Here is a 12,637-nt window from a genome sequence, read left to right as displayed (position 1 = left end):
AGCCAGCCCACGTCTCCCGTGGCACCTGTAGCTCCCAGCTCGGCCTTGGCTAGCCGCCTGGCGCGGCCCATCAGTGATAGTCAGATTGAGATACAGAAAGGTACCTACAGCAACAGAGATGAGAAATACGGACCTGCTTTCTGCTCCCTCTCTTCTTTCTGGTTGGGATTTTCTCCCTGGCTCTTTTTATCAAGGTTCTGTCATTCCTTCAAAATCCATCGCCCATGTCTTTCAACTTCTGTCTTCGCGTCCTTCCCCTCTCTCTCCCTATTTGTTCAATTTCACCTTTGGCTTCTAGCTGTGAAGGATGTGACTACCTGAGAACTTGACGTTGGTCTCTGGTTCGTAACAGCTGAGGTTAGGCTACTGGCAACTAATTCTGACGGTTGTCTGCATTTCTCTCATAGCTGGCTGTAAGGGTCCTCGTCTTGTTTCAATATTTCACAAACACACACTTGCTAGGACCAACCAAGCCTTCCACAGATTCACCCAAGTTTTAATCAGCATCCCTGCTTAACTCCTGTATCCTCCTTGCATCACTGGGCTCCCGTAGTTCCTTGCAGGTTGTCCCTTCTACTCTAAATTAAACTCCTTGCAGTTGCTTGTATTTCCCCTGCAGGAAAACGTGTATATACCTGTGGTATTTTAGCTGAAGAGGATAATTGTCAAAGTATCATAGTCGGCATCTAACTTTGACTCAGTGTCTCCATGTTCCAGTCTGACACTACTTGAAATTGCAAATCAATCCTATGATTGATTCACCATAGTTTCACATCCATATTTTATATTCTCTTAACACTTTATGATATCTTACCAGAGCTCCAAGCTAACAGATACAGCCTCTCTCAACATTCATGACAGTCGCCTTTCTCTTCAGGCACTATGCAAGGGCAGCCACATAGCGGGCCGGTGGTCCTGGCAGATGACTTGAAGAACCCGGCCATGGAGAAACTGGACCTAGTGAGGAAGTGGAGCATCAACACGTACAAAGTAATACTTGCCACCAGCACCTACTGCCCCCTCCTTCTCTCACTCACATATTCTCAACCTTGCTTTTTCACACCTCTATCTCCTTAGTCCCTCCCTCCCACAATCCATTTCCGACTTGGACACGTAAACTACCCCCTTTCCTTTAATTTTTCAAACTGGCTGGCATCTGCAGCTGGCATCTAAACACACACACACACAGCTTTTCATAGCCATAGTTGGATTGGTGAGCTACATATGATCTCATCTGTCCATTATTCCCCATTGTGCTGTGAATGTTTACTGATGGCTCCCCTGCTTTATTGTACACTTACAAAAGAATGAAAGAAAAGGGATGCAGCAAAACTGTTTCTCAGTGATAATACACAACACTACATACATATTTTTAATATCCATTTAAAGATATTGCCTTGAATGTGATCACAGCTTTAGATAACCGTTAAATAAAATATGTCTGCTCCCAGAGCCAACACACAGGCTTTAGCTTGGAGGGCTAACATGGTCTTGAGACAAGTCGATGACCTGGGTTTGATACCTGGGGTTGGTTACATTAGGATTCTGACTGTATCTGATGTTGGGTTCTCAATGCTAACAATGTTAGTGCTAACTCATTTGAAACCAAGATCAGCTACTCTCGGATGCTAACGATGCTAACACTAAGTCGTTCGAAACCCCAGGTCAGTTACACTGGGATAATATATGCTAACGCTAACTTGTTTGAAACACAAGGTCTGTTATTTTAGAATGCTAATGCTAAATCGTTCCATTCCTTTGGTCAGTTACATTAGGAATGCTAACACTTCTCTCTCCGCAGTGCACCAGGCAGATCTTGTCGGAGAAGCTGGGCCGCGGCTCACGAACGGTGGACCCGGAGCTGGAGGGGCAGATTGAAGTGCTGCGTGACAACAAGCGCAAGTACGAGCACGTGGTCAAGCTGACCCAGACTCTGGCCAACCAGCTCACCCAGATGATGCAGACTCAGCGGCAGCTGGGTGATGCCTTCGCTGACCTCGGCCTCAAGTCGCCGGAGCTCCATGTGAGTCAGACACACTTTTTTTTTATTATTTTTTTTTTTACTTTGACCTTACTGAGGAACCTGAAGCTAGAGTAGGTTGAAGTAGTTGACACTAACCACTGATACAGGATTTTTTCAAATTCTTTATGCCCGTAATGTTAATGTAAGGTTAGGATTGGGGGTAAAGTAACCTCTTCCTAGATCTGTGGTTTGGGGCATACCTTGTAAGGATGGCCATTTCTGTCGCTGGTTCTTTGTCAATACTCTGAAATGACTTCCTTTCCTCGCTTTTTTTTTTCATTAACCCCTGATAGCAAGGTGAAAGAACTGGATAGGTTTCCACTATTTTCCTTTCACCTGTCAGATCAGTCAGTTATTTTCTCCCTTTTCTTTTTTACTTGAGCTGCTTCAGGTTGCCTCAGTGCGGATGATTCTGAGTGGGTTCACTTGTGTTGAATTCTCAAACGCACTAAAAGCCTTTGATAAATTGTTTTCATTTGTCTCTATATAAAATGGATTTAAGACAGACCGCTTCATGCAAAGCCAGAACTATTATGTGACTTAGCTGTTTCATACATGATGCATCATTTATTGTTTGTAGTAAATGCGTTATTGATGTACACTGAAATAGTATGAAATACTAAACAAATGTCCCTTTTCCCCCCCTGCACTGACTCTCTTGAACTGGCTCTATGCACACTCACACATACTACACTGACACACACATACACACACACACTGCATACGCTCAATACACACAAAACACGCCTACATGCATATTGACGCTACACTCACCAATACACACTTTCACACTCTTCACATAAACAGAGTATCTATCCATCCTGACAAGGGGTTGGAACCAAAATTGGTTCTGAACAGAACCGTATTTTCTTTTGTTCCACTGTTCCAACCAGCAAAATGAAATTATGAACCAGTTCGAACCACCAAAAAGTAATGGTTTATATAGGTTCTTTCTGTTCCTTTTTAAACCTCTGAAATCATTGTATTTTTATGTGGATAGAGCAGCTTGCAAGATATGTAAATGCATTGGAAAGACAAGTGTAGTCAAGGGCGAGGAGAGCGCTGGGCATGAAGCAATGGGCATGTTGTTATGACATGCATGATCTGAATTAGACCCACAGAATGATATCTACGAAGGAGCGGCGTCTTTGAAGAAAGTTTGAATGTCTTTGAACTTCAGAGTTGGCTTAACTAACGTTGGACCAGAGCTATTTTTTGATCATGACTCTCAGTTCCATAATGTGGCTAGAGTTTTCAAGCGCTAGACCAGAGCTAGCTAGTGTGTGTGGTAGTGGCACCAGAATTAAAATAAAAAATAATTTTGTAGTTAATAAATCCAATGTAAAATGTGATATCGGTAGTATCCTTAACCAGAATTGAAAAAGTGAATCCATTGTTCCCTAATTTGAAAATCCCCCTCCCTAATTTTTGAATCACGCCTTTAACGTCAGTAACTACAGTAGACTACATGCTTCGGAGGGAGGGGAGGTAGTCTACACACACTGGCAAAGAATTTCAGCTGGCAGGCAGGCAGGCAGACACTATAATAAGTTTGCAAAGCACTCACACTTGGGACTGGAGATAAATGCCCGGAATGTAAAATAAGGTTATTAACCCGTTTCCAAGCTTTTAAAATAGTGTTTCTGTTAGATCACTTTTGTTCTGGTTCTGTTCCTCCCAAACATTTAGTTATTTTACGGTTTTCAGTTAGTGGGGCAAAAAAAGTCACCAATGTGCAAGTTCTCCCACTTAAAAAGATGAGAGGCCTTTAATGTTCATCATCAACTATGACAGACAAAATATAGGCTCGTTATTACACTGCTCAAAAAAATAAAGGGAACACTTAAACAACACAATGTAACTCCAAGTCAATCACACTTCTGTGAAATCAAACTTTCCACTTAGGAAGCAACACTGATTGACAATAAATTTCACATGCTGTTGTGCAAATGGAATAGACAACAGGTGGAAATTCTAGACACCCCCACTAAAGGAGTGTTTTGCAGGTGGTGACCACAGACCACTTCTCAGTTCCTATGCTTCCTGGCTGATGTTTGGGTCACTTTTGAATGCTAGTGGTGCTATCACGTTAGTGGTAGCATTAGACAGGAGTCTACAACCCACACAAGTGGCTCAGGTAGTGCAGCTCATCCAGGATGGCACATCAATGCGAGCTGTGGCAAGAAGGTTTGCTGTGTCTGTCAGCGTAGTGTCCAGAGCATGGAGGCGCTACCAGGAGACAGGCCAGTACACTAGGAGACGTGGAGATTCCGTAGGAGGGCAACAACCCAGCAGCAGGACCGCTACCTCCGCCTTTGTGCAAGGAGGAGCAGGAGGAGCACTGCCAGAGCCCTACAAAATGACCTCCAGCAGGCCACAAATGTGCATGTGTCTTATCAAATGGTCAGAAACCAACGTCATACCACTCCATGAGGGTGGTATGACGGCCTGACGTCCACAGGTGGGGGTTGTGCTTACAGCCCAACACCGTGCAGGACGTTTGGCATTTGCCAGAGAACACCAAGATTGGCAAATTCGCCACTGGCGCCCTGTGCTCTTCAGATGAAAGCAGGTTCACACTGAGCACTGCAGTCTGGAGACGTCATGGAGAACGTTCTGCTGCCTGAAACATCCTCCAGCATGACCAGTTTGGCGGTGGGTCAGTCATGGTGTGGAGTGGCAGTTCTTTGGGGGGCTGCACAGCCCTCCATGTGCTCGCCAGACGTAGCCTGACTGCCATTAGGTACCGAGATGAGATCATCAGACCCCTTGTGAGACCATATGCTGGTGCGGTTGGCCCTGGGTTCCTCCTAATGCAAGACGATGCTAGACCTCATGTGGCTGGAGTGTGTCAGCAGTTCCTGCAAGAGGAAGGCATTGATGCTATGCACTGGCCCGCCCGTTCCCCAGACCTGAATCCAATTGAGCACATCTGGGACATCATGTCTCGCTCCATCCACCAACGCCACGTTGCACCACAGACTGTCCAGGAGTTGGTGGATGCTTTAGTCCAGGTCTGGGAGGAGATCCCTCAGGAGACCATCCGCCACATCAGGAGCATGCCCAGGCGTTGTAGGGAGGTCATACAGGCACGTGGAGGCCACACACACTACTGAGCCTCATTTTGACTTGTTTTAAGGACATTACATCAATGTTGGATCAGCCTGTAGTGTGGTTTTCCACTTTAATTTTGAGTGTGACTCGAAATCCAAACCTCCATGGGTTGATAAATTTGATTTCCGTTGATTTTTTTTGTGATTTTGTTGTCGGCACATTCAACTATGTAAAGAAAAAAGTATTTAATAAGAATATTTAATTCATTCAGATCTAGTATGTGTTATTTTTATTTTTGAGCAGTGTATTTTACAGCTGCTCTTTTTATTATGTTAATTTTATGTTACTTTTTAACATTTGTTTTCTTAACTGCATTGTTGGTTAATGGCTTGTAAGTAAGCATTTCACGGTATGGTCTACACCTCTTGTAATTCGGCGCACGTGACAAATACAATTTTATTTGATTGAGAGGTCAACCAATATCCATTAATCTCTTTAGGAAATGCATCATATTTTAGGGAATTAGTATTTTGATCATATTCAACAATACTATGCTTGCTCAGATAATACAATTGTTCTATGGTAGTTATCTTATTGAATTGTCTAAAAACTGTGTGATGTAATCTTGTCTTTCAGGAGGAGTTTGGCTACAATGCTGACACTCAAAAACTTTTGTCCAAAAATGGGGAGACCCTATTGGGAGCAATCAACTTCTTCATTGCCAGTGTGAACACACTGGTGGACAAAACAATTGAGGACACTATGATTAACATCAAACAGTATGAAATTGCCAGGTAATATGATATCAGTTTAAATTGGTTTACTGTTACTCGCTGATTGATGTGCATCCTCTTTTTGAACATGTTGACAGCATACGTTATTCCTAGTCATTTTCTGAAATTGACTCAGTTTAGGAAATTGCCATGTCCAAGTTAGTGTTTTGGGGGGGTTCATCAATGTTTTGTAGGATTTTGTTTGACTGTTGGTCGTGTTACTACCCCTAGCTTGGTCCCAGATCTGTTTGTGTTGTATAACCAACTCCTCCTTGTCTGGAAAAATGTTGACCATTGGCAAGTGAAAAGAAAGAGTATGTAGTTGACTTTATTCTGGTTTTTGACACCCCCTGTAGAGTTGAGTTCGACGCGTACCGCACAGACCTGGAGGAATTGAACCTGGGCCCGCGGGATGCCACCACGTTGCCCAAGATAGAATACTCCCAGCAACAGTTCCAGATCCACCGCGAGAAGTATGAGAAGATGCGCAACGACGTCTCCGTCAAGCTCAAATTCCTGGAAGAGAACAAGGTACTTCAGAAGCTAGTTTTTGCTGCCATTTCAGGAGACATGAGTATTCTTGGTCTTTTCAAGGGCTAGTACAGAATACATTTGACTAAATTTTGCATCCTTACTAGGATTTAATTGTCTTGGAACCTTTGCTGTCAAGGGATTAACATGGGTAACCAGGATCCCGGGACTGTCTCGGGAACACTCTTCACGTTTCCCAAAATAATAACCTTGGAAATTACAATATTTTTCCCTAATGTGGCACTAATGTAATTCCTTAACTTCTTGACGCAACCCATCCCGGTAGCGGGATCATTTTCATCAACAACTGCAGAATTGCAGAGCGCCACATTTACATTTTTTTAACTAAAAATATTTATATTCATGAAATCACAAGTGCAATATAGCAAAACACGGCTTATCTTTTTGTTAATCGACCTGTCGTGTCAGATTTTGAAAATATGCTTTACAGCGAAAGCAATCCAAGCGTTTGTGTAAGTTTATCGCTCACTAGACAACATTATGAACACCTAGCATCAAAGTAGCTTGGTCACGAAAATCAGAAAAGCAATAAAATGAATCGCTTAACTTTGATGATCTTCGGATGTTTTCACTCACGAGACTCCCAGTTACATAATAAATGTTCCATTTGTTCCATAAAGATTATTTTTATATCCAAAATATCTCCATTTGTTTGGTGCGTTATGTTCAGAAATCCACAGGCTCGAGCAGTCACGACAACGCAGACAAATTCCAAATAGTATACGTAAGGTCCACAGAAACATGTCAAATGTTTTTTATAATCAATCCTCAGGTTGTTTTTAAAATGTACAGTATAATCGATAATATATCAACCGCGACTCTTTTTCAGTAGGAGAGGGAGAGACAAAGGCTGCCCCACTCTGTTGCGCAAGCAAAACTCATGCGAACACCCAGCTTATCCACTGACGTGATGTTATCTTTCTCGCTCATTTTTCAAAATAAAAGCCTGAAACTATATCTGAAGACTGTTGATACCTTGAGGAAGCAATAGGAAAAGGAATCTGGTTGATATCCCTTTAAATGGAGCAAGGGCAGGCTATGGAACATAGAGCTTTCAAAATAGAAGCCACTTCCTGGTTTGATTTTCCTCAGATTTTCGCCTGCAATATCAGTTCTGTTATGCTCACAGACAATATTTTGACAGTTTTGGAAACTTTAGTGTTTTCTATCCTAATATGTCAATTATATGCATATTCTAGCATCTGGGCCTGAGAAATAGGCTGTTTACTTTGGGAATGTTATTTTTCCAAACCTAAAAATAGTGCCCCCTAGCTGAAAGAGGTTAAAATGAACTACATGCGCATCGGCAGATTAGCCGAAAATAAAATTATCCAAGCAGGTTGTCGCATGGAAGCTTTCTTTAGCCTGGCGTATTTTTTTCACACAGTCATCATAAATTCAAAGCACATGCCTAATTGACACTGCCGGACCGCACATGCAACCCGAATGCAGTTAATAAACAGCACAGTATAGCCTATAAAATGAGTGCTGCTTTGAGCTGTCATTGTGACTCTTCAGACGGTCACAAATGTTATAGGAATATGCCCAATTTACTACATGACATTACAGACATTAAGTCTGCTAACAATTCAGAGGCATGAGGGGAAATTATATTTTCCCCTAGAGCCTAGGCTATTTATCTATTCATTCCCACTGAAACCTAAATCCTGACACCTGTCTCGCATGAAAATTCCTAACTATATAGCTCAGTTGGTAGAGCATGGCGCTTGTAACGCCAGGGTAGTGGGTTCAATTCCCGGGACCACCCATACGTAGAATGTATGCACACATGACTGTAAGTCGCTTTGGATAAAAGCGTCTGCTAAATGGCATATATTATTATTATATTATTTATTCTGTAATTCATAGATTGTATTGTTAAAGCACGTCTCTTGCCTGTGTGTGTCAAAATACCGCTATTACATTTCCCCCGCTTCTCTGCACTGTCTCGTGCTTGCTTACTATATGAAAGCTTCGGTTGAGAATGTGTGATCAACAAAAAATATGAGAGTAGATATGGATATTTTTTTAACAGGGTTGGTCCTTGTTAAAATACTTTAATATTTAAACAATGTCCACTCTTCAGCTCATGAATAACGGGGAGATGATCTGTTGAATCAACTTGCTTTTGCTAAATTAGATATTGATATTCTGTCATTTGTTGAAGGTTATCTAGCAAGCTTAGCAAGTTTGGTCATTTTACTTTTGTTTGACTGTTACAAAGTTTGTATAATTCGATAACACTATACTCAGGGTGCGTCCTGAGTGCGAACTGTGTCGAGAGCCTACTGCTGAAATGTGCTGAATTAATTGAGGAACATGGTAATGCTCTGAATTTATTAACGGCCTGATTCACAATGTCATTGGCGATCAAAGATAAAGTAACTATCATTACTAAATATCAGTTTCATTTGCTCTGAAATCTTTACATAGTGGCGTAGCCAAGCCGACAACGTGGTGCAGAGCCCTTCTTATTTAGGGTGAACCCTGGCACAGTGACCATATCTTGGTTTTAAATGTGCATCTTCAATTTTTGCATTATTTTTTGGGATTCTCTGAATAAATATGAATTATTCCCACTATTAAAACTAGATACATCTTCAGGAAAATATTCATCATTACTGCCAAGTCGGCCTGGTCTCATTGACTAGATCTAACATAGTAAAACCAAATCCGGGACACTCAAATTGTAAGATATTACGTTTGGTGTGGTTACTTAAGGTAAAAATGAAAATTGTAATTCGTAACATATCATACGAAATGGGTAATGGACAGCCACAAATTAATACATACCGTTCGTGACATGTCATATTAAATGGAGTGTCTCTGATCTACGTACAGAATAATACAAAATGCTCTGAGACCAGGTTGGCCAAATCTCTAAAAAGTCTTAAAGTCTGCTGGGATATTTGCTGTATCAAAACAAACTTGTACATTACACAGTTCTTTAACAGTCATTAAATTTGAGTATGTGTTTGTTTACTCTGGTGTGAGTGCTCATGTCCTCTCTGTTCTTTCTCCGCCCCCTTTCCCAGGTGAAAGTGTTGCACAACCAGCTGATCCTCTTCCACAATGCCATCGCGGCATACTATGCAGGAAACCAGCAGCAGCTGGATCAGACGCTCAAGCAGTTCCACATCAAGTTGAAAATGCCCGGCGGGGATACGCCATCTTGGCTGGAGGAGCACTAATCAACTGACCCACCCCTCCCAAATAAACCACTGTGGTTTGATCTGGAGAGGCTCCAGAATTACTGTGAAGCAACAGGAAACGCTCTCCGCTCCTTGTCTGCCTCTGTTCCTCCCACTTTTCTTCAGGATTGTAAAAGGGTTTTAGGCAAAGCAACAAAGACAAAGAATTAATAAAAAAACAAAAATATTTGTCAATCTCTTGGTTGATAAACTGTAAGTTCTGTTTTCTACTATTTTCTCTTGTTCTTCCTGAACAAGGAAATCCATTGACCGTTGTTCTAATCGTGAAGTGGCACTCTTTCTCTCGTTCCCTTTTTTACTTGGAACTGTTGCAGTTCTTTTCGAATCATGGGAAATTCACTTTTTGGGGTTGATTTGACAAATCTAGTGAGAAGCACGGAGATGTTAAATACATTTTGAAAAGTGTATGGCCTTTTTACTCCAGCTTATTAATGTTGTAGCTCGATACCGCAGAGACATTTTGGGGACAAAATGTCCATCCTCTATTTGGCTCTGCATTCAGTTGGATAATTTATCTCCACTTGTTGTAAAAGTTTGCCCACCCATTGATGAAGTAACACTAATGATAGGCATCGTTAAATTTACATGATGTATCATAAGCTTGTGTGACACCTGTTATACCCAGTGTATGACTGTAGGAAATGGATTACCGCAGCCTTGGAATTCGATAGCGTAGATTAGATGGTTGGTTTTCACTGTTTGTCATTGTACTGTAATGAATAGCGCCGCTGGGCATTTTATAAGAAGTGTCATGATGTTCAAGTAGTGTTAACCATTTGTGTTTGACTTTAATCATGGGTATATGATGGACAATATTAATTATTGAATTGAACATTTTGTAATTCCAGAGAAATTGAAGGACCAGCCTTACCACGTGAACTTGATGTGCCTTGTTTTATGTCTGTACAACTCTCTCGCTCTGTCTGGTGTTTCAGCTAAACACAGACCCCTCACACTGCCAGCTTCAGGACCATATAGCAGTAGATGGATAAAGAATGGACCAAACATACCTATATTACATACACTCCAAACCAACATAAACCACTCAATTGTTCCATTTCACTATTACCTCGCCGTGTGAGTCTAATCCTTTTTGACGCATTTAAGGGGGGTAAATATGAGTAAACCGCTAGCGATTTAGCTGCTAATTAAAGAGAGACTTATCAGCATTAAAACTAACCTATATGCTAAATGAGAACGTAAATGTTTGCATTTTGGAATCAGAGCAACAAAAGTTCAGTCTTGGCATTGTACAACGACAATCTCTATGCTAGTTAATGGCGCAAACAGCACAATGTGACAGTGAAATAGGGTGATTCCCTTGACTTCCAAATTGCAGTCACTTTTTAAAACGTTATCCTCTCAAGTATATAATATCGCACATTTATGTACTATGAGACAAAAAAAACACTTGTGTAAGAACTGTGTATATGAGATGAAACCTAAATGAAAGTGGACTTGAAAAACTTATTGTACATAGGAAAGACCAGCATCGTTTCTTGAGCTTCTAACCTTTTGAATAGTTATTTTCTGAATACTATAGTTATTTCCTTCGAAAGGACCACAGGTATTCTAGCCAGCTGTCTCGTCCCTGCGGGCAAAATATGGCATGGGATTTCATAATGATATATTCTGGTTGTTGAAATGTTAGATAGCCAGATGACAACCAGGTGAAGACTTCTTTTTCATGACGCCATATTTTGGTTATCTGGTCAAATTATATCTGAACACCTTCCCTTTAGAACCTGACCATAATGTTCACAAAAGACATCATAATGACGGTATTGCAACCACTTTTGCCCACTGGGGTTCCTGTCTTCTACTTGTACCTACAGTACCATTCCTGCTGTACAACAGTGTGTGTGTATTGTACATCAATCTGTTGTTCAATGACATGATGTAAGCATAGATAAATATATATATTTGTAATTTCCTCTTATCTTAGATATATATTATAGGGTATATGAATGAAGCCATGGGGCATTGTTCTCATGCTGATTTACAGATGTTGAGTTCAAAAACAGGTTTCTGAATGTTGTGCAATGTCTTTTGGGGGAAAATAATAAAATGTTTTCATAAATGGCTCCTTTTGGTATTTTTGTATGTTTGCAATAATCGAGCGCAGGCATTTTATATTTTCACAATGTCTTTGCATTCTGTGCCTTTGTATGATGTGTGTACAGATTTGGATGATTTAGCTTCATGTGGTGCTTCCACCAGTGACTGGTATTGAGAAGGCTTAGCTACAGTATATAAATAAAGATATTTTCTGGTGTCACCTTTTTAAGAAAACTTAAAATTGCACATTGGTGTAGCTTGTTTTCTATTGATAAAGGAGATCATTCATTATGGAAGCATATTGTATATAACTAAAACATCTTAAAACTGAGTGGAATATTTTTTTTTTTTAAACAATTCCAGTGCAACATCTTTTGAATTGAGGCTTTTCCAAGTGGAAAGCGTTTTATTTTAGAATCGCCTACCTGCAACACCCAAAAGGCTTAAGCGTCACAGGATCTAACTGATTCGTTAAAAAACAGAATGGATGTGAAGTTTAACGACTGTCTTCTCAGAGCCATTACAAAAGTAAAAGCAAGTGCTGGTGGAACTGATTTGTGCTTAATAAATTGCTGTTGCTCTGCAATTTGTCAGCAATTCAACTTTGCTCACTCCTGGTCAGTTTTTAACTTTTTCAATCCTCAGATTCTATTGTTTGTCCTTTTTTTGATTGTACAATTTCAGAAAGTCAAAGCCTATCAGTTAACAGTCCTTTTGTGGTCATCAGACATTAACAGTGTAAGTGCTCACTCACTGGCTCTATTATTCATAAGGATAGACTCTTTGTATGGCATATGTTCTTTGTTTGCCTAGATATGTTACTGTAATATAGAATGATCCATTCTGTATAACTGTTTGGCATGTAAAACGCCAGCATGAAGTCATAAGTGTGCCTCGAGGTGTGACGCAAACATATACAGTGGGGCAAAAAAGTATTTTGTCAGCCACCAATTGTGCAAGTTCTC

At 40.8% G+C, this 12,637-nt stretch overlaps 1 protein-coding gene across 2 annotated transcripts in view; it reads left to right on the top strand.

The window, feature by feature from the left end:
• Positions 1-9,601, top strand: part of LOC124001907 (arfaptin-1-like) — a 37,295-nt gene extending 27,694 nt beyond the window's left edge. For both annotated transcript variants that reach the window (XM_046309060.1, XM_046309059.1), the window contains exons 4-8: positions 878-990; positions 1,802-2,023; positions 5,714-5,871; positions 6,207-6,381; positions 9,438-9,601. In XM_046309060.1, the coding sequence (XP_046165016.1) occupies positions 878-990; positions 1,802-2,023; positions 5,714-5,871; positions 6,207-6,381; positions 9,438-9,593 (824 nt within the window). In that variant the 3' untranslated portion in view covers positions 9,594-9,601. The remainder of the gene's footprint in view (positions 1-877; positions 991-1,801; positions 2,024-5,713; positions 5,872-6,206; positions 6,382-9,437) is intronic.
• Positions 9,602-12,637: the final 3,036 nt, after the last annotated feature.

This window comes from Oncorhynchus gorbuscha, linkage group LG17 (genome assembly GCF_021184085.1).
Source record: "Oncorhynchus gorbuscha isolate QuinsamMale2020 ecotype Even-year linkage group LG17, OgorEven_v1.0, whole genome shotgun sequence".
Taxonomy (NCBI): Eukaryota; Metazoa; Chordata; class Actinopteri; order Salmoniformes; family Salmonidae; genus Oncorhynchus; species Oncorhynchus gorbuscha.
Note: the sequence above shows the minus strand (reverse complement) of the source record. Positions and strands in the feature narration are given on the sequence as shown.